The sequence below is a fragment of the Glycine max genome, chromosome 10 (genome assembly GCF_000004515.6).
Source record: "Glycine max cultivar Williams 82 chromosome 10, Glycine_max_v4.0, whole genome shotgun sequence".
NCBI lineage: Eukaryota > Viridiplantae > Streptophyta > Magnoliopsida > Fabales > Fabaceae > Glycine > Glycine max.
In genome coordinates, this window is record NC_038246.2 from 50625788 (window position 1) to 50651388 (window position 25601).

The window sequence follows — 25601 nt, forward strand, 5'->3', positions numbered from 1 at the left end:
CAGCTGCACCTTATACAATGATCTTGCCATTTTGGGTGGCATTTACACTTTCAGTATCCTATATGTCAGAGTGATCATTAAGCTGAGACCTGATAGTAATAGTGATATCCAAGACTGATAACTGCATTCAAAATAATTCCTTACTCCAATCTTCTCAGAAGCATCAAGCATCCACTACCACAAAGCAAAGGAAGGTCAACTACAACTTGCTTCTCTACGTGGCACATTCTAGGTCAACTACAGCATGGAATGAGTCTTCTCCAAAATCATGCCATAGGGGAACATTCAAAGAAATGAGTCTACAGACAACGGGAAACAAATGATGACTAGAAGTGTTATTGACGATTTATTTGTTATGTTAATCGTTTTTGTGTTTTTGTTTTGTGCTGTTTATAAATAAAGATTTTTTTTTATTTAAAGTTAGAATGATGATTGTAAGAGGTATTAGTTCCCATGGACAGGAACTTTGTTCGATCAGAAAGCCTTTCTTTTTTATACAGTGGATAGCTGGAACATCAGGTTCAGGGATTGCATGAAAGCACTTAGGTTTTAGGTACTATGTTATCCCGTTATTTTTGTACAGATCATCTTCCAAACATCCAATATTGATTATCATCTTTTTGTGCAATATGAACTTATCGCGATCTATAATTTTCCTGTGTATAAAACCTTCTGATATAGAAATTGCTCTTTTAACCTTTTTAGTGTAAGGCTTTGCCTGTTAGCCCTCTAGCTTACCATTAATAGGTCTGCATAAATAGACCTTCGAATAGGCTTTCAAGTCAAGACAGACTCAAACAAAAATGTGTGACAATTAATCTAAACCATGTTCTATATTTTTGAAACATGTAAGCACTATTTAAAGTAAAGACTAGCTTGATTTGACCTTTTTTCCATACATCGTTCAAAAATAGTGAAAAGGTTATACACTAATACTTGATATGTTGAAATTAAATTTACATAGTATGTAGGACTAATTTTTTATGTTTAGTTACCAGATTGTTTTGCCATTGAGAACCAAAAACTTGATTCTAATTTCTCCAAATAAAAATTTATTTTAACAAGTAAATCAGATTGAGCAGAATAATTTGAGTTGTCAATTGGTATGTCCCTGTAACTAAATTTATTGAGAAAGAAGTCTTATGGGGGAGTTAATAATCATGGAGAAGCCTGCTCCAAAATGGTATGAAATATCTGGTCTGGTGTATATCATGAAAGAAGGGGTCTGGATAAGAAGCTTGAGATTGGCCTTTATATTTGTTTCTTAAAGTTCTGCAGTAACTTTGACAATATGAACTATCCCTCACTTCATCGCTTAAAGATAAGTGTCTGAGTCTAATGCCAACCAACCAGTGATTAATTTGATCAAATAACACAAATGACAAAGTCCTAATGTGTGTATTGAGATTGACTTACATATTTTAGAACCACGATATAACAACTGGATTCGGCTCTATGGCTCTGTATATTTGATCTATTTAAGAGAAATTAGTATGTTTCTTTATTGCGGAAAAGGTTGTTTTTCAGTGAATTGATTTCAAGAAACTGAGTGACTCAAATCACAACCAAACAAAAAAAAAAACAAATATATAAGTAATAGTTTACATTTAAAATTTATATCTTTTATATACAGTTAAATTTACTTTTGGACAGAAAAAAAAATACTAATTCACAATTTATTCAAGAACACTACATACTTATTTTCTTTTTTGTGACAATATTGTAACTGAGTTTGGTGCTGCTGGTTGCCTGATTGATTGTGGCTCAAATAAAATCCATAAACAAGATGTTGACCGATCCCACCATTACCAACAATCTGTGATTCTATTCTACGCGTTCATTTTCTTGTTGAGCAAAATATATTGTAGGAGAGGCTTGCCCCGCAAGAACAGGTACATATGATCAAATTTGCATTTCTTTACAATAAAAAACGGTTTAGCAAGAACCATAATACATTAAGTTGACTTGTATAATAATTGAACAACCTGGCCTATTATTATTTTTTTGAACTTGGAATAATCAACCACCATTCTGAGGCTTGCTGAACAAAGTTTGAGACTTTGAGGATCTTATATAAAGGATTATTCTCGGATCCTTTGGGAAGGAGAATTGAGCTGTGCTCTTCTTTTCTATCTTTTTCAATACTGAGAGGTTCCAAAGAAGAAAAAAGGAAAGAGTCTTTATGGCCTTTTGGGGCTTTTTGCTGGTGCTATTTTCAGCTCAAGCATTTGTGGGACTCCCAAGAATTTTAAGGCAGGGAATGATTGCAGTCTAATGGGAAAAATTGGTGAGTTCAGTTCATCCTTGAACAATACGGTCATAATATTTTTACCAGCATTATTTCATCTCACATTACATTCATCAATCATATACAAGCATGCTTATAATATCTTTCTATCTGACTGCAGAAACATCACTAAACAAGACAACACCAAAAACCATGTACAATGGCTTCCTCATTCTTGCATTCAAGTTTGTGCACTACCTAATCTCGAGGGGATACGACAAGTCATCTTCACCTTATACAATGATCCTGCCATCTTGGGTGGCATTTACCCTATCAGTTTCCCATATGTCAGAGTTATCATTAAGCTGAGAGTACAAGAGATATCAAAGACTGGTTGGTACCTGCATTCAGAATAAGTATTTCCTTACCCTGATCATTTCAGAGGCATCTACGAAGTGACACGTTCATGGTCAACTACAACTTCAACTGCAGCATGGAGAGGCTTCTTCAAAATAATACCATTTATCAGGGAACATTCAAGAAGATGAGTCTAAGACTTAGTCAACGTGAAGCCAGGATAAAGAAAATATAATGAATAAAGGAGCGTTTGTAAACAATTGATACTTTTTCCCATCAGGAAGAACATTCCCCAAAATATATCCTAGTTCTGTAAACTTCAAGTAGTATTTCAATGAAATGCCATACGTTTTATTAATGAACTCTCATGAATTTCAAATGCTTATTAAGAATCACGAGTCCTCTTCCAAGTATAACGTCAAATTTTGTGCATTGCACACCATCAAGCCTGAGGTTGTTCTTCATTTTAGAACTGAAAATGATTTCTGAATAAAAGATCCTAGTTTTGCTACATCCATTATGACAACTGAGAAGAACCATTTCCTTTGAGCCAACAGCTTGTTCGAAACATATGATGGCTAGAAGTGTTATTGACCATTTATTTCTCTCCTTTTTTTGTGTTATGATTAACGATCTTTTTATGAGTTAGTAACCATTTATTTTTCATTCGGTCAATTTTATTCCATTGCTAGTTGTTTTCGAAAGAATCAAAATTTGTATAGTATGGGTTTTTTTTGTCAAGAGCCAAAGAAAGTAAATAAAGTCCAGAAACTATGAATTTGATGCAGGAGACCAAAGACATTCTCTTGATTACCGGAAAAAAAATCTCTTATAAAACTATTGGGGTGAGAGAGGCTCGAACTCTCGACCTCAGGATAACTCAGAAGCTATGAGACCTACGCGCTAGCCAACTGCGCCACCACCCCGCTGTGCGTTTTGATACTTCTAACAAAATTAAAAAATATAGTTTTTTCTCTATTTTAAACTTTTGGCCCACATAACAATAATTTTAATAAAATAAAAATATTAATTAAAAGTGAAATATCTAACCCAATTAAAAACTCACATCTGCAAATTTTGATGGACAATTAACGAATACATAAATAAAAGCCTTATTTGTATATATATTTGAAAAAAAATTATACAAAATTACTTATAATATGTCTATATGTTATTTTTAACGCATTTCAATTAACTCTTCAAAATAATATAAAAATAATTTTAACTCTATTCTCTCTTCGACTATAAACAAAAAAAGGTATACATAAGTACTTGTTAAATAAGACCCCAAATGAGCCCTAAATTGTTTATATCTGTAAAAACTTCCCCTGACAGGCAGCAGTTACTGATTATAAGATCAAAGGACGTGCAATGCTTGATCAGTTGACCGACTTTGACAGGTGTCATGGACACCGAAACGGGTGCATCTTGTAATAACTCTTCTAAATAATGTCAATGTCGATCTTTCTCCCTTGACGAGTAAGAGGAAACATGGGAATCCCGATCTGTAAAATTGAAATGTGTTGGGAAGGAAGATGGAATGCTAAAAGAACAACAATTGCCAAACCCATTTTAACACAGATTCATACCATGCGAGGAATGGCGTTTTGACTTTCTCAGAATGTCCTGCATCCAGTACCACAAACACACCTGAATCCTTTGCTCTCTCCCTAGAACGGTGACCACGATCCTTGAGTTTGTCCCTCTCAGCTTCCTCTCGTTCACGCTTTGTCAGAATCCCTTCTTCGATCTCTATCTCTGGATTTTGTTCTGTCCCTGTCCCGATCTCTATCTCTTTCCCAATCCCTATCCCGTTCTATTTCCCTGTCCCGGTCCCTGCGTGTCTCCCCAATGGCCTCTGTTTTACGGTCAGACTTGGACTTCGGTATGGGTTCATCTCTTGCCTCTCCTTCTGTAGCCATGCCTTTGGGCTCATCATCAGACCTTTTAGAATCTTTCAGCTTATCAATGGCTTACCTTTACCATTGCACCCTTGCCACCATTGGATTCAATATTAGCTTCCCCTTGAGCTCCCTTTGGCACTGAATTGTCAGTATCAGCTGGGGGACTATTTTGTGGAACATCCTACAAATTGGCAGCGATTTAAAATGTTAGATCAAACCTTATAGCTGATTGTCAATAATACAGGTTTATTAATGCCGACATTTGTCTTATAATGTCCAACTGATGCTGATTTGCACCACCACTAACGCAAATTACAATAAATATGGATAAAGTGGGCATCTTTGGTGTTGATTGAGACTTTGATTCCGATGATTTGTTGGAGAATGTAAAGTCCCCATCCTTGCGGACAGGTATATATTGTGCCTTTGGAAGGCTATAAAGGTGGACTGCAAGTCCTGTTTAACTAATGGAGAAATCTCACTGATAATGGCATCACATGGTAACTAAAAGCTTGGATCAGGGTCAGGGGTAAAAAAAAAAGTAAAATGCACTTGTATACAAAAAAAAAAAAAACACAATAGGATTATGATTTAAGACAGATTCAGAAGTCTAGCAACAAAGAAATTAACAATTAAAAACGATCCCTGCACGAAATCACGTGTTTATATGTTATTGGTTGAAATATAATTTAAATAAAAGTTTTTGGTGGAAATCAAAAGCGTAGCATATGTATATATGTTCGTGTGTAGATGAATTCTTAATAATAAGTGTTTCCCTTAACAAAGAAAGAGGAATAAAGCAGAGAAAATCTGCAGAAGTCGCCAGAGGGGTTGGAAACTTCTCGTCGTGGGCCCTTTTTAGGGTTTGAATTGGGGCAATTACCTTGGAGTGGAGTCAAAGTAAAAGGGTGTTTAAACTGACATTCTAGAAAGAAGATTCAAGCAAATACCTTGAAATCAAACAGGGAGGTGCAGCATAACAGAGCAGGGAGCAACACAAACTGACTCACCTAACGGGAAAGCAGTTCGAGGGGACTCACGAAATGAAACTTGAAAGGTTTTCGACTAGTTTTTTGTGTTTCTTACTTACTGGGCTAGCCTCCAAAAATAAAAGGAATTACTATTTCCACTTCCCCTAATTACTAATACACTCCACTTTATAATTGTTTTTCCTAAAATAACCTGAAAATTGCACTCCCCTCTCTGTAATTCTTATTGCCTCTTCTATAGATGATTTTGCACTCCCCTTTTTCTGCACTCTTCTGTTGTTAGGCCAACCTCTAACCACCACCTCCAGACAACTGTGTGCAACCCCTACAGTCTAACTATAAAGTGGATGTTCTGTGTCAAGTTCCATGACCCCTTTTCTCTACAAACCATAAGCTTCATTGACCCTGTTAACACCTGCACTACTTGCACAGAGCCTAATAGGCACGATGGATGGCATACTAAATGTCACGCGCCAAGCAAATACATTAATTAATTAATTAATTATGTTGAGAGCAATACTTGAAACTAGGTCAGTGGACCACCTACAAAAGAAACTAAATAGCAAACAAAAACTAAATAACTCAAATATGACCAGCCCATTGTGATCCATAACATGAAGTAGACTGCATGGTGCAAACATGCATAATATTGAGTGATAATTCTTGTTCACAAACAGAGGTACAGCCACCAGAGTGGCAGTGAATTACTGGTCCCCAATCGGATAAAAGCTCTGGACCATAGTCAATTATAAGCATAACCAGACTTTCATAATAACCGTTAACACAATAACTGTCATAAAAACCCCATCACATGAAACTAAAATCACAAGTAACAACTGAAGCATATCATGAATTCAGCCAACACTTTGTTGGTGGAATAACCCGTGGTGTGTGATATTCTACAGTCTGTGTTCTAAACACACAGTTGTTGTCTGCAAATATCATTAGTTTATCTAAACTGGTTTTGAAAAGGTTTAGTTTGGGGGAAAACCAAGGATTAGTTAGGGTTTCTTCCCAAACTATGGCCCACCCAAACTTTACCATACAATATATGCTTTGGTCGGGTTTATATCATGCAGATTATATACATATGCTTTGTTAGCATTTGAAAACACACCTAAATCTCAACAATTTGTGCAGGCTTCAAATTTCAATGGACCAAAACAAAAATTATTTATCCGTGACACAGCAAGGAGTAAGATTTGGGTTAGACAATTCATCAAACAATGTGTGTGCTCAATCAAAGATTCAAAGCAACCAGATACTCGTACACATTGTCAATGACTACATTACTGAATCTACAACCATTACTTGATATGCAATGTTATCAAACATGAAGATCCCACCATCGCTCACACACACGTTAATTCCATACGAACAACCAGATCACAACCTCATCAATTCATTGGCTTAACATATTTCGGTATTTTCATCAAACACCTAGAATCTATAATAAAGAAAAACATACAATTCACAGAGACATCAATATTCATTTATCCATGAGCACTGCTCAAAATCAGGAAATACACATGTGTGGAGCAGTGAAAGGACCATACCGTCACATTTTAACAAAGAATCGGCATGAATAGAGAATAAAAATTAATTAACTAGTCATAAAAAAAAAAAAAACAAAACTGGAAGGAAGGATATAGAAACACCTAAGTTCTGCCTCTGCATCAATTTAAAGAAAAATCAATTCATAAGAGAGAGAGCGAGGGGGGGACGCAAACAAACGAAAAAACATACGCAACTAAAGCAAGATACTAGCATTCAGCAGATACCGAATAAAACAGGGAAAAACACAACATGATTTAGGATCAGAGAGAAGAGAATCAGAATCGCGTGCTAACCTTATTTGCGAGTAGAGAAAGGTGATTAAGATTTGGAATAGTCAATTTTATTCCATTCCTAGCTGTTTTCGAAAGAATCAAAATTTGTACAGTATGGGTTTTTTTGTCAAGAGCCAAAATAAGTAAATAAAGTCCAGAAAGTATGAATTTGATGCAGGAGACCAAAGAGACTCTCCTGATTACCGGGGAAAAAAATCTCTTATAAAAACATTAGGGTGAGAGAGGCTCAAACTCAGGATAACTAGCCAACTGCGCCATCACCCCATTGCATGTTTTCATAATTTTAAACAACCAAAAATTATTATAATTTTTTTTATTTTTGGTCTAACTATAATACTAAAATTAAGTATAAAATAAAAATATTAATTAAAAGTGAAATATCTAACGCAATTAAAAACTCACATCTGCAAATTTTGATGGACAATTAACGAATATATAAAAGCATTATTTGTAGGCCCAATAGTATTGGGCTTTAAAGGTCCTACGATCTTCGGTAGAAGAACAAATACTACTACCTGTACGGGTTCAGTTCTCTTTCTTTTGAAAAATCGTAAGAGAAAGAGAAGAGATGGAAGAAGATGGCAAGAGAGACAACACTGATTCACCCACCAATTCGCAACAAACAGGTAACGAATATTCCCATCTCGATGTTTTGCAGCTTTTTCGTTTCAAAGAATAATTCATGCTCACTTCCTGCCAGTGAAATTGCAAACGTTGGAGTTGATAATTGGGGAGTTTCGATTTTTTTTTTTATAAAAAAAAGTAATAAATATGTCGTTTCACTTTATCGGAATAGGTACCAGCTTATAAGCTGTTAATAATCAACAATTTTTTTGCTCAGTTTCTCAAAAATTTTATTTCCTGCCCAGTCACACATACTGAAATTTTTTTAATCCTTCCTCCAAATTCACCTTCAACTTTTCTGTCAAGGTGGTTGAGAAGTAATTGTTCGTGACTAAATTGCTACTACTATCTTTAAATTTCTACTCTTTAATATTCCAATATTGGATATGAAAATCTCAGGAGAACATTTTTTTTCCCTTTGTCTAAATAGAATACTGTCATGAAAGTTATTTGCAAATCTGCATTCCTAACTTGTAGCAGTTGCCAAAAGTGAAGTCCAAAGAGGGTCGTAGAGTTACCCAAAATTGGTTTTGGTTTGAGAAAATAGAAATGTTAGAATTGGGGTTTTGATGTGTTGAATCAAACGGTGAGTTTTGATGACTAAATCTCAGCCGTTGATTTTAATCCAAAGGGGCACATTAATTAAACTTGACATTCTCCAGTTCCATGCAAATTGAGAGGATCCGGATCCACCTGTACCCCTGTTTGCTTTTTTGCAATCATGCTTTGAAGTTTTTATCATCATTATTGAAGTCATCCCTTTCAATGCAGCATCTGTGTACACCATCTACATTTTTGCCAATTAATACTCTAATGCCATTAAATTCTTCTTTTCCCAATAAATTGCATGGTGTTTGTAGATGTTGCATTTGAGGTTGTAGTTTATTCTTTGATTTAAAAGTGTGTTCTATAAGCCACTAGGATGAGCAGTAGTGTGGAATTTGAGTGTTTGCTCGATGCAATAGGTTCAGACCTCAATGCTGTCATTATAATCATTCAGCTGGTAGATTATAGCTTGAAAGTTATTCTTTCTTTACTGCCTATAAGTCCCTGCAGCACTTGCAACATATGACCCTGCATTAAGCTAACCATCTAATTTTTGTTTATTTAATTTAAATACCAGTTTCTGATGATGATGAAATAGACTACACAACCAAACCAGAGTTTTATGACCCAGATCTTGATGATAACGATGAAAAGTGGATTGATAAAAAAAGGCATGGACATGACTCTGATGCTGTGCTTAGCTGCCCTGCTTGCTTCACCACCCTCTGCCTAGAATGCCAAAGGTACAGACACTTAGGTTATTGCTTTGCTTTTCATGCCCATATGTATATATGTTTACTTAAACTAACATTTTAATTTTGCTTAAGGAATTACTATATTGGTAGATTGAAGAGTCCAAATATTTTATTTTCATCCAGAGCATTACTTTGGTTACTTGTGTGTGTGAATGGACTTGGAAGCTTCTTTGTATAATATCATAGCTGTTTCTGCCTATGTAGCTTTCTTGACCTAAATATAAGTGTTGAGGCATGGAATTGAAACCAAGAAAGAATTACAGTCAGTAGAATGGTTTTCCAAACCCTTTAAATAAAATAAATAAATGTTGATTTATTTTTGTTCATAGGAATATTTGTTGGTAACTGGTATGACTGAGCTTCTTGCAGGCATGAAAAATATTTGACCCAGTATAGGGCAGTATTTGTGGTAAACTGCAAAATTGGGAATGACAAGGTTTTGAAACAAAATACTTCAAGATCAAGAAAAAGAAATAGAGGGAAAGAAGGATTTGATGGAGATGATGCACATTCAACTAATATTGAAACATTCAAGCAAGTTTGCTGTTCCGTTTGCTCGACAGAGGTTGGTGTCATTGACCAAGACGAGATTTATCATTTCTTCAATGTTCTCCCGAGTGAATCCTAACTGATTCAGATGTATCTGCCCAGCAGTGTATAAACTATGTTGGTCTCTGAATTTCACTACCGTGCAAAATTCCAACTCAGGACTAGTTGATCTTAGTTTCTCTATGTTTTAGAGATCCATGAAGACACATTTCCTCCACTTCTAATATTTCTCCCCCGTGAGTATATTTTAGAGGTAACCGTCGCTGGAAGAAGAAACTGTCTGTGGGGCTAAAACCGTGGACATAGAGGTATTGCTTAAAAGAACAAAATTAACATCTTTGGATATCCTGTTTGACATGAGCTTCCTCTTGTATGCTTTTCAATGCCTTGTTAAATTATGTTTATTATTGCTACGTTTGTTTTTCATTTTCATTGTTACGGAGATCCGAATTATGCAAAAGCATGGAATACTGTTCCATGAGCTTATAATATACAACTTATATAATTAGCTCCATATCAAGCAGCATTTAATAAAATTAATGTATCTAAATGTTTTCAAAAGTCATGAACATTTCACTCGCTGGTATTATTTCTTAGGTGAAATCAATGCGTGTGTTTTCGTGATGTTTTTTCCCTGTAACAGTGAGGTTGGAATTTCTGACATGTAAACTCCAAAGTCTTCACTATCTCAATCTTAATTTAACTGTCGTGTATTGTTGATTCTCCAACGGCGATTTCCATTTATTTTTTTCCCCGACCGCTAATTGGATCCTGCCGCCAATGTTGACATGGTTTCACCAAATCCATAAACATGTAAAGAACTATAGTTTATAGATTTGTTTAAAACTAGCCACTAAGAAAAGAAAGGCCAGCTTTTGTCCATTATCATAAACGTCCCTCGCCCATGACACTCGGAGTATACATGTCGGGAAAAATGTATTGTATCATAAGATGATATTGATACAAGCAATGTTAATATGTTATCAACTTATTTAAATAGAACAATTTTTAATTTCTTTAATATGTTTTTTATGGGCTGTGTTATACCTGACGCATTTTTTTTCTTTTTTATTATTGATTAAGTGTTGAATGCTGTATTATTAAAAAAAGTGTTTAAAAGAATATGTGAGTTGATTCCGTGTATCAATATAAAAATATATATATAGGAACAGGATTATGATCCAATATTTAAATGGGCTAGTATGGAATGTTCCATCATTTCAAGCGGAGAAGTGGGAGTATGCAAATCAAAAAAGGGGTGGATCAAATTCAAATCCTTGACATAATTATCAATCGCTCCTTTTGAGTTGCTTTCGCTAAAAAACAAAATCGTAGTGGTTAGGAAACACATAATGCATGTATCAATATCAATACTTTAGCTATTTAGTATCAATGTACTACAGAAGAGGCAAGAGACAGCGCATGAAAATCACTATTTAAGATATAGAATATATGTCCGTGTGCGTTAGATATTGTATGTCATTTCGATTTAACATCGTGATCTATTTGTTAATTATTGATTACTTAAACAAAGTTCCATAGAAATCGCTACTACTCGTGTACCCAGAAAGAAAATATCTTGTATGATGTATGATAATTGTGTGCATTCAGTTAATCAGGATTTACAGTTCACTCCATACCAGCTCTTAATAATAATAAAACAAAAAAAAAAATGTGAGTTTGGGGCTGAGAGAACAAAAGACAAACACACTATGTCAATTGATCGCCTCAAATTATATTTTGACATTCTTCAAATTATATTTTGAACAATGTTAGGTTTTGTTCTAGACCCATACTAGGCTCAACATAAAAGCTTAGGTTTGAAAGCAAGAAATAAAAAATAAAATAAAAAACAACATAACAGTTTTGTAATTAGAAAATAAAAATACAAGTAAACACATGCTTAAGATTTTAGTTCAAATAGTTCAATATAGAAGGTTACATCTTATTCGTGAATTCTCTTAAAAAAATCTTATTTGTGAATTTGTGATCATAACTTAGAAGTTGTTACCAAATTGCACTAGAATTTGCGGTAGATTTCATCCTTAAAAGTTAGAGAAAAAAAAATACTTTTGTAAGATCCAATGCACATTTTTAATTTCTAATGTATAAAATGGAGAATTATATTAAAAAGAGAAATGATACTTGTACCATAAAACAAATTATACAACAAAAAGAGAGAAGGAGATAAAAGGAAAAAAAATTGAATTTAAATTATAATAAATGATAGCATTAAGTGAGAAATATATAAAACATGATGTTGTATTGCAAGTTGTTATATGATTATGTTTGACAAAATATTTTACATAGTTTATAACTTTTTTTATTAGTTGAAAACTCATTTGATTATTTGGCAAGTAAATTTTTTTTATTAATTTTTAACATTTTTTGAAATATTACTTAAAATAATATTTTTTTAAATGTTAATTTCTAACTTTTTATATTCTCTTCCACTTTAATCTTTAATATATTTATTTATTTTCCTTGTTACCTTTTTAAAATAAATCATAATTTTATTATTTTTTAATTATTTTAATCATTAATTTTATCAAACATTTATAATTTAATAAACTAATTTTTCACCTTTCAATCAATTTTGTCAAACATCACCCACGTGTATCATATTTTACTCTTTTAACTGAAACACAAGCATTCAATTAAATACAGCTGTAAAGGCTTCTTGTCAATTTATTCTTACTATAAGAAGTGCTACCAACACTTCAACACAACTAGCAACACTTTAACAAATTCTGTCTGATATACATTCTATTAAAAATTAGACAAAATTAAGAGAGAATTAAATAAGAAAAAAATAGTAAAATGTGTAATTTTGATCAGCAATGTGTTAGTAACACTTATCTTCTCCTACTCCTATTGTTAGGAAGGGATGGGTCCAATCTTTTTTGTTATCCTTACGTAACCTTCTCTTTGCTGTCAGCGTACTAGACTGCTAGTATTATGACTAAAATAGTCTGAGGTTTGCAAGCTGGAAAAGGACAGTACCCCACAAATTTTATTCACTGGCTGAAATCACTTTCCAATCAATGAATGATGGCCATGATCTTAAACAAGATTATTCATGCAAGATAATAATGCCAAGCTCCACAACGCTAATTTAAAGTTACCTTTTTTTTATTAAAAAATAAAACTTTATAGTCCCATTTTATTTGTGTACTAGTATTTTTTACTGTAAAATAACTTTTGAACATCTATTGTGTCTTAAACATTTATGTAGTATTTTTTAAAAGTTTAATGACTATAAGCTGATAATTATAAATACTTTTACTGTATCAATTAATTAAAAATTATGATTGATTAGAATTTAAGATAATTATTATAAAGTTAACTAATTTATTATATATTTTTGTATGTATATGATAGTTTGTAATTGATTATTATTTTATAGTATTAGTGAATCATCTATTTTTTTTCAAATACATTTATAAGAAAAATATAAAAATTGAGTAAAAAAAACATATATAAAATATCAGATGACGTTTAAGATTTAAGAATTTAAGAAGACATTTACTTCAAAATAATTGTTAATATTATATCTAAATATATGTTACAGTATTATTCAGTGCTGACAGGAATTATTTTAAAAATTTATGAAAATTAAAACTAATATTTTTTTCAAAACAATAAAACTAAATTTAATCATGTTAATAAAGATTAAAAATATTTTTTTTAGAGATTATGTGTATTTTTCACTGAAATCAATGTAAAAATGTATCAAATAATAGTATGTTCAATTAAAACATTCTAAAAATATATTTTTTAAAGGTGCGACTAGAAATTTTAATAAAAAAAATTCAATAATGTCATAAAATTTATAATTTATTATAACATGTGTTGTAAATGATTATTTCATACAACTTCCGTTCTCTTTTTCCTATTTAGTTTTTGAGATAGAAACACACAAATGTAAAATTAAAATTGTTATTTTAATTTATATTAAATTATTTTTAACTTTTTAGCATGGCTTAGTTTAACATTCTCATATAACAAGTGTGTAAAATATTAAAAGTTAGATAAAAATAAAAACAATATTGAAATGAATGAAGGTAGTATTTTAAAAAATGAATTAACATTCCATGACCAAAATTTAATTAATTATATTTTTGTTTTTGTCATAAAGATGGGTTTCAGGAAAATCAGAGTTGATTCTGATTCTAAGTTAGCCTAAGTTAGTCGTGAATTTATTAGTTCGTGGTTACTGCAGGTTGCATCATTGTTTTTTTTTTTTTATGAACGGAAAGATTAAGAAAAAAAATATTATGAGACAAGCCAATCAAATAGTTGATAAATTGGGAAATCATGCTTTAAGGGTAGATGTAAAATACCATGTTTATTTCTTTGCACCACATTTTATTGTTTCTGAGTTAAGAGCGGATATAGATGAGATTTGTTTTCCTTCAATAATATTATTATTCATTCACCAAAGACAAAAGATAAATTATGTTAATTTTTTGTATTATCAATTCCTTTTTGTCCACGACGATCGGTTTTTAAACATGGGCAAATCAACATATCCAGCCTAGTTTGGGTCAGAAGGGCCTTCGGGTAAAAGCCCAAACTAAGAGGCTCGTATTGGACAATTGCAATATGAAATGCATGTTTCACGCGGAATGCTATATAATTATTAGTGACTGTAGAAAAGGAATAATAATTTGGATATGAAACCGACGTGGCAAAAGAAGAGTGGACAATGAAAGATATTACAGCTAGATGGAGAGTACTGGAAACTTCCACTCATATAGCCAAAGTAAGCAATGTAAGATTTGATTATCTACATAAATCAATATTTTTTTTGAATTTTTCTTAAAACTAAATATTAAATTTAGGGTCAGAGTGGAATCTCTAATTACAATTTTATGATTAAGCTGCGCATTGCCTTAGTTAAAAAAAATCACTTGTACTTTTATAGGAAAAAAAATACTTGTACCAATAACTTTTAATATTTTATGTTTTAAATATAATTAATTTTAATTTTTCTTTTTGATAATTTTATTTTTATTTCCTTAAATATTGAATGAGATTTTTTTTTTATAATAATAATGTATCGACTGCTATCTTTTAAAGGTCTAATCCAATTATAGTTTAAGTAAAAAATTAAAAATAAATAGTGCGAGTAATTTACAAATGATAAAAAATATTAATATAATATAATTAAACTTGTCTTCGTTCTGAAAAGAAGAAGAAAAAAAAAATATTTCACTTGATAAAAATATATAACTGATAACAAATATGAAATCTATAACAATACAAGTCGAGACTTTCTTCCAAGCACCTTTATCTTGTTCAGTTAATAGTGCATTTTCGGTTTTGCCATTGATATCTATTATTGAGTATGAGAAATAACATTTTTTATTCTTTCATTCGTTTTTTACCTGCGAAATATTTTTTACCTTCGACAAACCAGTTCTCCTTTTTCCTTCTTCTCTGTATTTTATTTTTATAGAGATTGCAGAGATTCTTTTTGTATTTACACCTTATCAGAAGTGCAGTACCGATTCTTTCCATATTCTTTAGGTATCTTGACTTTCCATAGTTTTTCTTTTTAAAATGATTAAGATATTGACTTACGTACTTGTGATTTTTTTAATTGAAAATTCATTCACGGTTCTCCTTTCCAAATTCATTTACGGTTCATCTTTCTTTCCGTGGTATTATATATACAAGAAGCCTTTGTTTTCATCTCATTTTAAGAATCTTGAACTTTGTACTTATTATTCTTTATAAATCTTTTACGTTTTCTTAACATTTTTCGGGAATGCGAGCTGAAATGTCAATCATCATGACATGAGATTGGTCCTCTCTATATTGATCGCACAATGTATCACAGGGTAATGAACTTTAATTTGTTTATAAAATGGTTCTTTCGGCTATTGTTTTTTCACATGCTCTCCACCATTCACCTCATCTTCCATTATGGGTAGAAATATGTTTGGCATCGTGAGTGATATTTCTCCTACAAAATAAACCTGGAAACTGAAAGTGAGGGTTAATTCAAGTATATCTTCCTTCACACTTTGTTATTGCCTTGCTTATGAAATTGAAGTCATGTCTCATGTACCTAATATGATGTTTTAACTGGCTGAAGAAAAAATATGCAGAATGTGCATTTTTCTGTATTTCTGAATTAGTATGTTTACAAAGTACATGCCATTAATAACAAGGCGGTTCATAGGTTCATACCAGATTATGCATTACCCGTAGCTTGGTGTGTATTCCTTTAGGCAACAAGGTAAATAGCTAAAATACTGCTTTCTTTAATGTTTAAAACATTGTTGGTTTCATTATTTCCCGAATTGGTTTCGTTGTTGGTGTGTATTCCTTTTGATAGTTGAATTATACTTTTTCTAATTTATAATTTTAATTATTTCATTATTGTTGTTATTTAGTGTAACATTGTTAAGACAATTTCTCTTAGATCACATACCTTTCAAGTTAACATAGATCTGAACCAGGTAACATACTATTAAATTGCACATTTTTTTATATTAAATTTGCTTTATGCGTATTACAAATTTAGTGTTTATTTGTCTTATTTTATGTATATATTAGGAGATTATTGAAATACCATATCCTTGTATGGGTGAAATTGATGATGTGGTGAGATCTAGATCAATTTACTTGAAGACATTGAATCAAATTTTCATGAAGTTGAAATTGAGATCACCAATGGCGGATGCTTCGGGACATATGGTTTTCCACGTATTGCTATATTTTATAAATTGACCGGAAGAATTAATCTTTTGCTAGTTCGTAGGGGTCTAGATTGGAATATTTATATTTTTGATCTCCTTGAAACTGAAATTAATTATCTTCCTTTTGAGTAGATATTGACTTATTTATCCATCTTTCGATTACTACTACTCTGATGATGATGATGATAAGGTTAAATCTTAATAACCTTATTATTTATTTATTATATGTCTACATTTATTTACTATTTTTAATTCTCCACGTGGGAATGTTTCTTTATGGAAGCCATCTTTAAACTATCAATATGCGTAATTTTTACTCAAGTTCATGGATATTTTGTAATTTTATTAAGTATTAACTCATGTATTTATTTTCTTGTGTTTAAGATTTGTTTTTAGTCTATTTATTTACTTAAATATTTGAATACTCTTTTTTGTTTTATTAGTTTGTTTAATTCTCTTATATATTTTTTATGATTGTATTGGTTAATTTAAAATTTTGTATGTGTGTCCTTATAATTATAATTATGATAATAGATCTTTACAAATATGTTTCATCGAATTTCTTAGCTTTATTTTATTTTTATATAAAATGAAGAAAAAAAAACCCAATTATTTAACAAGTTAATGATATAGAAATGAAACTTCTTTTTATAGTTTTTAAACAAAATATTCCGATCAAGCCGTTGTGAATAAACATAAAGTTGTTAATAAAAAAATTAATTATAATTTTTAATAACAATCAATAATAAAATTTATTTTACTCTTTAATAATTTTGTTATGTCAAAAACATTTATATCCAGGTGTAGTCAGGCTGTGACACTAGTTTGAAAGTAAAGGGGTCCCATTCCGTCCTCTTCTCTGGGTACCCTATAATCTGGTTTAACAGTGCGTGTCCCATTTCTTAAATACTCAAAGTAATAACGATGCACAAAGGGACAAAGGCTTCTTTTCATCTTAGGAATAAACAAAAGCTAATAAAAAAAACACGGCTATATAAAATAACAATAACTATATTACATGTCTGTAAGTGTACCCAAAAAATATTACAAGTTTGTAAAAATATATAGTGAATTTAACTTTATTTTAGTAATACTTTAAATTTAGATTTGTATTTTAAAATAAAATAATATATGTATATATATATATATATATATATTAATGTTTTTATCTTCTTTTTCTAAATGTGTATTGATCTATAGATGTTGTTCAAATTTTTTCTTTAAATTTATTTTTTTTCTTTCTTATATATATTCTTTTTCACAGACAATTTTCTTCAAGATATAATTAGTATAATAACGTTTGTCCCATTTTTTTATAGTTTTGTTTTCTCCTTAAAGTTAAAAGCTAGATCGGACACGTAGTTTAAAAAAACTCTTAAAAAAGGTGCTTACTGAAAAGCTAACTAAAGTAGCTTATTTCATACTTATGCAAAGCTTATTAAATTAATTTGATAAAAAAAATTATTGTGCGAGATAACTATTTTTACTTATTTATTTACCAAACAACTTTAAATTTAAAAGGAGTTTTTAAGATTTTTTTTTTTTTTAAAAAGAGGTTTTTTAAAATGCAACCGTAACGTTGCAAATTCCAGAGAACAAAAATCGTTTGGTGTTGGCATTTGCAGTCGAGATGAACATGGAGTTTTTATAAAAGGTAAAGACATCTCTTTTTAATGGCATTCCAGCACCGATTGGGGCAAAAAGTTGGGCTTTGTTTCAAGCAATTCAGTGGGTAACACATCTTGAATATGACAAGATCATTTTTTAGAGTTGATTATATCAATTATGTCACTACTAATATCTCTAGCTTGCAACTTGCATGTTATTCTAGCAAAATGTACATTTTACAAATTCCCATAATTGTATTTTCCAATAACAAATAAACTCTTATTTTTAATTTTAACTTAAAAATAACTTGTAGGCTTTGATTGATTGAATCGAAAAAATGAAAGGAAAAAAATAGGGAAAAGAGAAGATTAAATTCTGTTTAATTTCTTTCATTTGTTTATAGTGAAGATGAGAGGAAAAATCTGGATGATGTAAGTCCCATTCTAAAAATTGTTTCTGTCCAAAAAAAACTGAAATTTAGATATAAAAAGAAAAAAAAGAAAACCCTGAATCTCTTTCATGCTTTTCTTTGTGATCTATTGTTGTTGTTTTTATGCGAGAGGTGGTTTCATGTATCTGTATGAGGTATTTTTAATTTTCCTCCACTTGCAATGAATGTATAAGGGTATTGATGTCTTTATAGAAATATAGGAAGAGACGTAGTGGGGTCCAGCACCCATGTGCCCTCCTCCTGTCTCCACCAGCTGCTGCCGCTCAATGATTAGAGCCCTGTTCCCCTTCAAGTTCAAGTTCAATTCCCACACCAAGGAAACTCTCTCATCTCTCAAACCCAACAAAAAAAAACCATTACTTTACTTCACTTTACATGTCGAACTCCGACGCCACCACTAACGGCGTCAGTAACGGCGCCATCATTGATGCGCAGAGACAGCAGGCCTTAGCCGTTAAGAAGCCGCCGTCTAAGGACCGTCACAGCAAGGTGGACGGCCGAGGGCGCCGCATAAGGATGCCAATCATATGCGCCGCACGTGTGTTCCAGCTCACGCGCGAGCTTGGCCACAAGTCCGACGGTCAAACCATCGAGTGGCTCCTCCGCCAGGCCGAGCCCTCCATCATCGCCGCCACCGGCTCCGGAACCACCCCCGCCAGCTTCTCCTCCGTCTCCCTCTCCGTCCGCGCCGCCGCCAACTCCCTCTCCTCCCCTTCCTCCACCTCCGACCACAAGCCCCAGTTACTCTCTCCCACTCCCTTCATCCTCGGCAAGCGCATACGCACCGACGAAGACTCTTCCAAAGACGAAGCTGTCTCCGTGGGGCCCTCTCTTGTGGGCCCTTCTACTCCTCCCGGACTGTGGGCCCTCCCGGCCCGGCCCGATTTCGGACAAATTTGGAGCTTCGCCGCCGCCGCTGCTCCCGAAATGGTGTCGGTGTCGCAGCAGCAGCAGGCTTCATTGTTCGCTCATCACCACCGTCAGCAGCAGCAGCAAGCCATCGGAGAAGCTTCGGCGGCGAGGGTGGGAAATTACCTTCCTGGACATCTGAATTTGCTCGCCTCATTGTCTGGTGGACCTGGGAATTCTGGTCGGAGAGACGATGAGCCTCGTTGATTGTCACATCTTCAACGGTGGTGGTGATGGTGGTGGTCGGTGGTGTTGGTGTTTTTTTCCGTATATATGCATATTCTCGTGTTGTGGTTGCTGTTTTTGTTGTGTGTGGCAAGCAGGAGATTCTTAGGGTTAGGTTTTTTCTTAGATTTGAGTGGAGAAGTCCATCGATTAAGAAATTATTCAATTAGGGTTTTTGTTTTACTTCCTGCTGGTTTGGAGAACTTAACTAGGTTTTTAGATGTTGGATAATTGTTTTAGATTCCGGGGCTTTGTTGGAGGAGAGGAGGGGAAAAAAAGGGGAGAATGTAATGAACTGATGATTTAATTTGTGAAATTGTCATGGTGAGAAATTTGTACCGATTGAGGCTGGAATTGGGTTTCAGAAGCTTGGTCCGTGTGCGAGTGCAGTTGAATTTGTAATGTAATGTTGTTGTACTCAAAGAGAGTTCTTCTAAGTTGAAGAGCATGGATTGGATTGCATTGTTGCTTCTGTTTCACTTTCATAGTGGGTTATTTTGGGCTTTGACTTACTGGGTCTACAAGTATGGTGTGGTTGAAGTGGTTGCAGTTGAGGTAATTAGTGCTTGCAAGCTTGTTTCTGAAGCCAGTGAATTGTGTTTCCAAAGTTCAATTGTCAGTCCCAGAATGTTGGAGTACCCTACTTTCCAACATGGGTTGAGAATTCATGTCTCTTGGATGTTGTTGGGGCATGTTTTGAGGGATTGAGGTTCATGTAAGGTGGTTATGTTGTGAATTTGGTGCAGCTCTCTGACTCTCTCCTCCACTTTCACGCTCCTTGATGGTGTTTTATTCGTTTTCAGAGGTGACTGGTGTGTGAAAGATGAAAAAAAAAAAGAAGAAAGCTCTGGTTGTACTCTGTATGACTTCTGCTTTGAGATTTTTATCTTCAATTCTTAGCCATTTCTTAGATTGATCAGCGTGAGAATAATGTTTTCTTGTATGTAAGTGGATTGTTTCGGGTGCCAGAATAAAAACCCGTCTGTTTCTTTCTTTACCTCTTTTCTTCACTTGTCACTTTCTTTGTTTCTATGTACACGGGAACTTGTTTTGCTGCTTGATGACGATTCAATTATTTCAGTGTGCTTTCTGTTCTTAAATTATTGTAGCCAAATTGACCCTTTTCTTTTCTGAATGTGTTGTGGCCTAGCAATATAATATTATAGGAGTAAATTCATTTGGGTGTTTTGATGCTCACTGACCACCATGTTTGATTTCGTAGGAGTATCTTTGGTTTTCTGCTATTTTTTTTTGTAATTTTCACGGTACTCTCTTTCTGGGAACTTGTACTCTGGCTATTTTCAGTATTTAAGGAAAGATAAGGTTAGGTACAGCCTGTATTCAAGTCTTAAAATAAAGATATACTCACGTACTGTTTTTGATGTTTCACCTATGAGTTAAAACAAATATGGTGTTGGTGCATTTGACGCAACAGTCAGTCTGGAGTTGTTACTGATACATATAAAAAACTCAAATGTGGCTGATGTGTTGTATCTCAATAATGGCATATTTAATCTGGTTGGTATGACTTTGACTTTTATTGCCACACCCTTGGAAGCTACCATGTGCCTCTGCACCCTGCCTTATCTTATCTGCCTCACTAACCAAATTTAACACAACGCTGAGAGCCGAGTTCAACTGGCAAAAGGATCACCTGAATCATTGATCTCATCCCGTCTGTTATAAACTAATTTGGGGATTCTATTTCAGTCATCTTCAAGAATTTAAAATTCATTTATAAGATGCCTGGCATAATTTAAATGAAATAGTAGGGTAGTTAATTGGATGAATGATTTATTATGGTTTAACTAAATGATATTTGCAGTGAAAAATGAAGGAATTGAATTCAACTTTTGCCCCCCCAGAAGAAATTTCAGTGCATCTCTATGGCAAAACATCTGTAAATATGATATTATTTTCTTGGTCCAAGTGAGCTGGTATTCTGACTTATTGGTCAGTTAATACTGATAAGTCGTTTTGGTCATGTAGCTACCAAGAGTAGAAAAGAATTTTCTGGATTGCCAGCAGGGAAAGTGAAAAGAGGTTGAGTTGAATTTGTGGAAATGTATTATCTCTTTCCGATAAACATTAAATAGGAGGCGTTTAGTAATTACTAGCACTACAGTATAACTTGCTCTAAGTAAAAATAGTATTAAATAGTTTCATAGTAAATTAGTATTGGTGTAATTAAGAAAATTATACCAATACCAATTATTTTGAAGTACATACAAAATTGTACTGATTATCTACTTTAGAGAATAACTCTATTTTACTTGGAGTAAGTTACACAACCCAAAAGTATCTGAAAAATTTATACAAGGCACAACACAACTATGATATAGTAGCAAGTCTTACGTCGTTTCCTTAATTTCTTTTGAAATAATAAATATCACACGGCAATTTCCTTTGGTGCATAACAATGTTTTTTAGTCAATAATAAAAAAAAAATATTTGTCAAAACAGAGGAATCATTGAAATTCTTTTTGATATACACGATCAAGAACAGAATCTATTAATTAGTTCTCTATTACTTATGCTAATATTAGGTGACATAATTATGTCAACATTAGTTGTGTATTAATTATGCCAGGCTTTGCTAGTACATAACAAGATAGTACACATAAGAAGATTTGTTAAACATGATTTATCATGCACATGAAAGAATTATACACTCATGTTGAAATTTGAAATTAATAATAAATAAAATAATAGGTTCACAATGTTTACAATAATTGATTTATTTTCTTCATAAATATGACTAAGAATTGAATTTTATTTAAGAGTCAAACATGATTTTATCACATTATGTCAGCTTGGTTGCTAGTTGCTACATGATAAGAGCCAAACATGATTTTATCATATTATCATGAACGTGAAAGAATTTGTGGTAGGATCGTGTTGAAATATTGTATGAAAATATTTATATTATAAAGAGTGGACACAATTTTTACGTGACGAGAGTTGTGAAAAAACTAAGATGAAAGGATTTGTCTCCAAGTTCCCAAATCGAGTATACCAACTCATCATTTTGTTCATCTTGTAAGTACTTTTCTATGCATGGATTATTGGTGGGGTTTTCATATTTAGGGATGCCAACATGTTTTCCTAATTATTGCTAAACAGAAGGGTCAGCTCCCAATAATTGATGGGCCCCTGGAATTAAATGTCGCGGTGAAACAAGTTAAAAACCATGTTATGATTTGGGACCATATTAAACCCTCGTATGATGGACTTTTTGAACTTACCTGGAAACTGATTCTGGACCCACATTAATTTTTAGGGCCGTTGCAGTTGGGTTATGTAATTGGTGCACAAAACTTCAACAGTACATATGTGGGCCGTATCCAGATCCAGTTTGTAGTTGTGCAGTCTTCCTTTGCTTTTCTGCCTGGTTGGATGTCATAGTAAAGTTAGAAATCAACACCTCAATTGACAAAAGAAAAGAAGAAACCAACTCTTTATTCAGTTCACTCACCCAAAGAAACAAAACAAAACAAAAAACAACGCTTCAAAACAGTTGCTAATTTGCTATAACAATGTCTGGGCCATGTTATTTGTACCCCCTTTCTGTTTAAGCTCACACCCCATCTTTTCTAATTTCTAAAATGACAATATTACCTTTATGTCTATCCTCTCCCTTTTAGCATTCTTCTCAAAACTCACCCTCCACCGGAAAGCTTCGCACCCTTCTCCCTCCATCGAAGGGAGATGGCAACATCAGCTGGTTCGTGGAAGGGTCTGGAGAGGATGAGCGTGGAGCAGCTGAAGGCGGTGAAAGAGCAAGGCGATCTGGAAGTTAATCTTCTCCAAGAAAGCCTCTCCAACATTCGCACCGCCACCACCCGCCTGGAGATCGCCTCCTCCGCCCTCAACGATCTCTCTCTCCGCCCCCAAGGCAACCAAATCCTCGTCCCCCTCACCGCCTCCCTCTACGTCCCCGCCACTCTCCACGACTCCCAACACGTCCTCGTCGACGTCGGCACCGGCTACTTCATCCAGAAGACCATGCCCCAAGGCAAACATTACTGCGACCGCAAAATCAACTTGCTCAAATCTAACTTTGATCAACTCCTCGAGGTTCCTACCTTTCTTCCTTTCCTCTTACTTGCACCATCTCTTCTTCTTCTTCTACGCTATCACCTATAATATTCTGCTCAGTTCACAATTTCATACTCTACTAGGTTTTTCTACTAACTTGAATTGATTTTTAAGTAATGTGATTTATGTTTGCATGTTTTTATTATAAAATCAAACACACTCTAAATACTAAATGTGGTTATTTTATTGCGGAGAACGATTGTTAAAACCTGTAGATAAATGCCGTTAACACGAGCATGGTGGATATAGGACACTATAGCATTGCAGATTTCCTGCAAAATGTCATTATAGGGATATGATATAACTTTGCAGCTTTCTCACGGTGGCCTCTGATGGCCACTTTTGCCATTGCACTCATGGTGGTGACCATGGAAATAGTAGAAAAGGCGGCAATTACTCTTTAGAGTGGGGGAAAAAATTCTACATTTTTAAACCCCAGAATTCCAGCATTCGGCCTCACATATTCTCTTATGTGCTCAAATATTCTGTTTTGCTAAACCAAACCTAAAAATGGAAAACCATTTTAATGAACACCTCCAACATATCCAGCAAAAGAGAACATCTCAGGCAACCAACTGATTTGGTTCTCTCAAGTAATCTCTCTGTTCATGATTCCCTTCTATTTTGTTTCCTTTTCTTCCTCCAATTCTTTGTTTCTCTTTATTCCTTTTCCATGCTGTTTGAATTTCTCTCTATTTTCTTTCCCTCTGTTTAGAGTTTTTCTCTGCTCCTCCCAACTAATGCTATGAGGCTTATGATATTTTCTCGTAAGTTTGTGGCATGTGTACTTTTTAATGAGTTTTAAACTTTTACTTCTTGCAACATGTTTCTAGATTGTTGTCTATAATTTTATTTATCATTAAGCTTCTACCATAGGCTGGAATGCTATCTATCATATTCTTATTTGGCTTTTGGGTTGCTGCCATGGAGGTTCTCTCTGCCTCTCTCTTTATTAATCAAGCATCCATACAGCTTAGTATAAATTTTCTAGACAAATGCTTGGTATCGTATTCTGTTATGCGTGTGTGACTCTGTGTTTGTGTATTATTCTACAGTGTTTTTTAGCATACTTAGTGTATGTGTATTTTATTAGCCACCATGCTCCTGCTACATGTAGTAATGCCATCTACCATTTTTATGGCAGATTTTTGGCTTGTTGGTTGCTGCCATGGGCTGCTATTCGCCATTAACAATTAAAAAATTGCCCCAAAATGTTATTTTGTTTATAAAATGGACTCAACAATATTTCTCCTCCCCACCCCACCCCACCCACACTTTGTTCAAGTCAATTACTTTGTTCGCATTGCCTTTTCAATGAATTTAAGAAGAATTCTCATATTAGATTGTATCTTATCCAAAATAATGAATTTGTACTATTCACACTGCAGGTTGCATCCAAAAAGAAAAATGTGGCAGATGAAGCTGGTGTTATTTTGCAGGCAAAATTGAAGCAACTAGAGTCTTCATCCTAAAAGTAGTTGGTATAGAATTTAATAATGTTTTTCTTCCAATGCATTGTACCATAGAAAATTATAACCAATGGTGTTAAGGTCAGTGATGTTATATGCTATTTAAACTTTTTATTTGTAAACTCCCCTTTTGTTGGCACCTTCAAAATTTGCTTTCGAACTATTGGATGTGCATTTAGAAAATGGAGTCAGTCAATGACAATTGAAATTTAGTGGGTATTTAGGAATTTAACACTGGTGTTTCAAGTACATTATCTCTTATTAGAGAAGACTGTTGCAGTCTCTGTTATTTGCGGGCATTTCTGGTGTGTTCTAATTTCACCAAAGATG

At 33.5% G+C, this 25601-nt stretch overlaps 3 protein-coding genes, 1 long non-coding RNA gene and 1 other non-coding gene across 9 annotated transcripts; 3 read left to right on the forward strand and 2 right to left on the reverse strand.

Annotated features, from left to right (window-relative positions):
* Positions 1 to 3425: 3425 nt before the first annotated feature.
* Positions 3426 to 3510, reverse strand: TRNAM-CAU (transfer RNA methionine (anticodon CAU)). Its single transcript is given in 2 exon segments — positions 3426 to 3461; positions 3473 to 3510. It is a non-coding gene; the product is annotated as a tRNA-Met (tRNA).
* A 279-nt stretch (positions 3511 to 3789) lies between these two features.
* LOC100798115 (uncharacterized) lies at positions 3790 to 7465 on the reverse strand. 4 transcript variants are annotated; one of them, XR_001383324.3, is made up of 3 exons: positions 7328 to 7465; positions 4174 to 4669; positions 3790 to 4089 (listed from the first exon to the last, which is right to left on the reverse strand). It is a non-coding gene; the product is annotated as an uncharacterized lncRNA (long non-coding RNA). The 4 variants fall into 4 exon arrangements; XR_136907.5 differs by lacking the exon at positions 7328 to 7465 and adding an exon at positions 5439 to 7313; XR_003263237.2 differs by lacking the exon at positions 7328 to 7465 and adding an exon at positions 4749 to 7313.
* A 329-nt stretch (positions 7466 to 7794) lies between these two features.
* Positions 7795 to 10315, forward strand: LOC100798473 (E2F-associated phosphoprotein). Of its 2 annotated transcripts, XM_006589674.3 has the most exons (4): positions 7795 to 7953; positions 9075 to 9240; positions 9622 to 9817; positions 9907 to 10315. In XM_006589674.3, the coding sequence occupies exons 1-4, from the start codon at positions 7896 to 7898 to the stop codon at positions 9928 to 9930; spliced, it is 444 nt and encodes a 147-aa protein (XP_006589737.1). In that variant the 5' UTR covers positions 7795 to 7895; the 3' UTR covers positions 9931 to 10315. The 2 variants fall into 2 exon arrangements, with proteins under 2 accessions (XP_006589737.1, XP_003536736.1); XM_003536688.4 differs by having other exon boundaries at positions 7814 to 7953; positions 9622 to 10315.
* An 8139-nt stretch (positions 10316 to 18454) lies between these two features.
* Positions 18455 to 20763, forward strand: LOC100799005 (transcription factor TCP7). The gene has a single exon (XM_003536689.5). The coding sequence runs from the start codon at positions 18946 to 18948 to the stop codon at positions 19684 to 19686; it is 741 nt and encodes a 246-aa protein (XP_003536737.1). The 5' UTR covers positions 18455 to 18945; the 3' UTR covers positions 19687 to 20763.
* A 2461-nt stretch (positions 20764 to 23224) lies between these two features.
* Positions 23225 to 25393, forward strand: LOC100799519 (probable prefoldin subunit 5). Its single transcript, XM_003536690.4, has 2 exons — positions 23225 to 23781; positions 25191 to 25393. The coding sequence occupies exons 1-2, from the start codon at positions 23413 to 23415 to the stop codon at positions 25272 to 25274; spliced, it is 453 nt and encodes a 150-aa protein (XP_003536738.1). The 5' UTR covers positions 23225 to 23412; the 3' UTR covers positions 25275 to 25393.
* Positions 25394 to 25601: the final 208 nt, after the last annotated feature.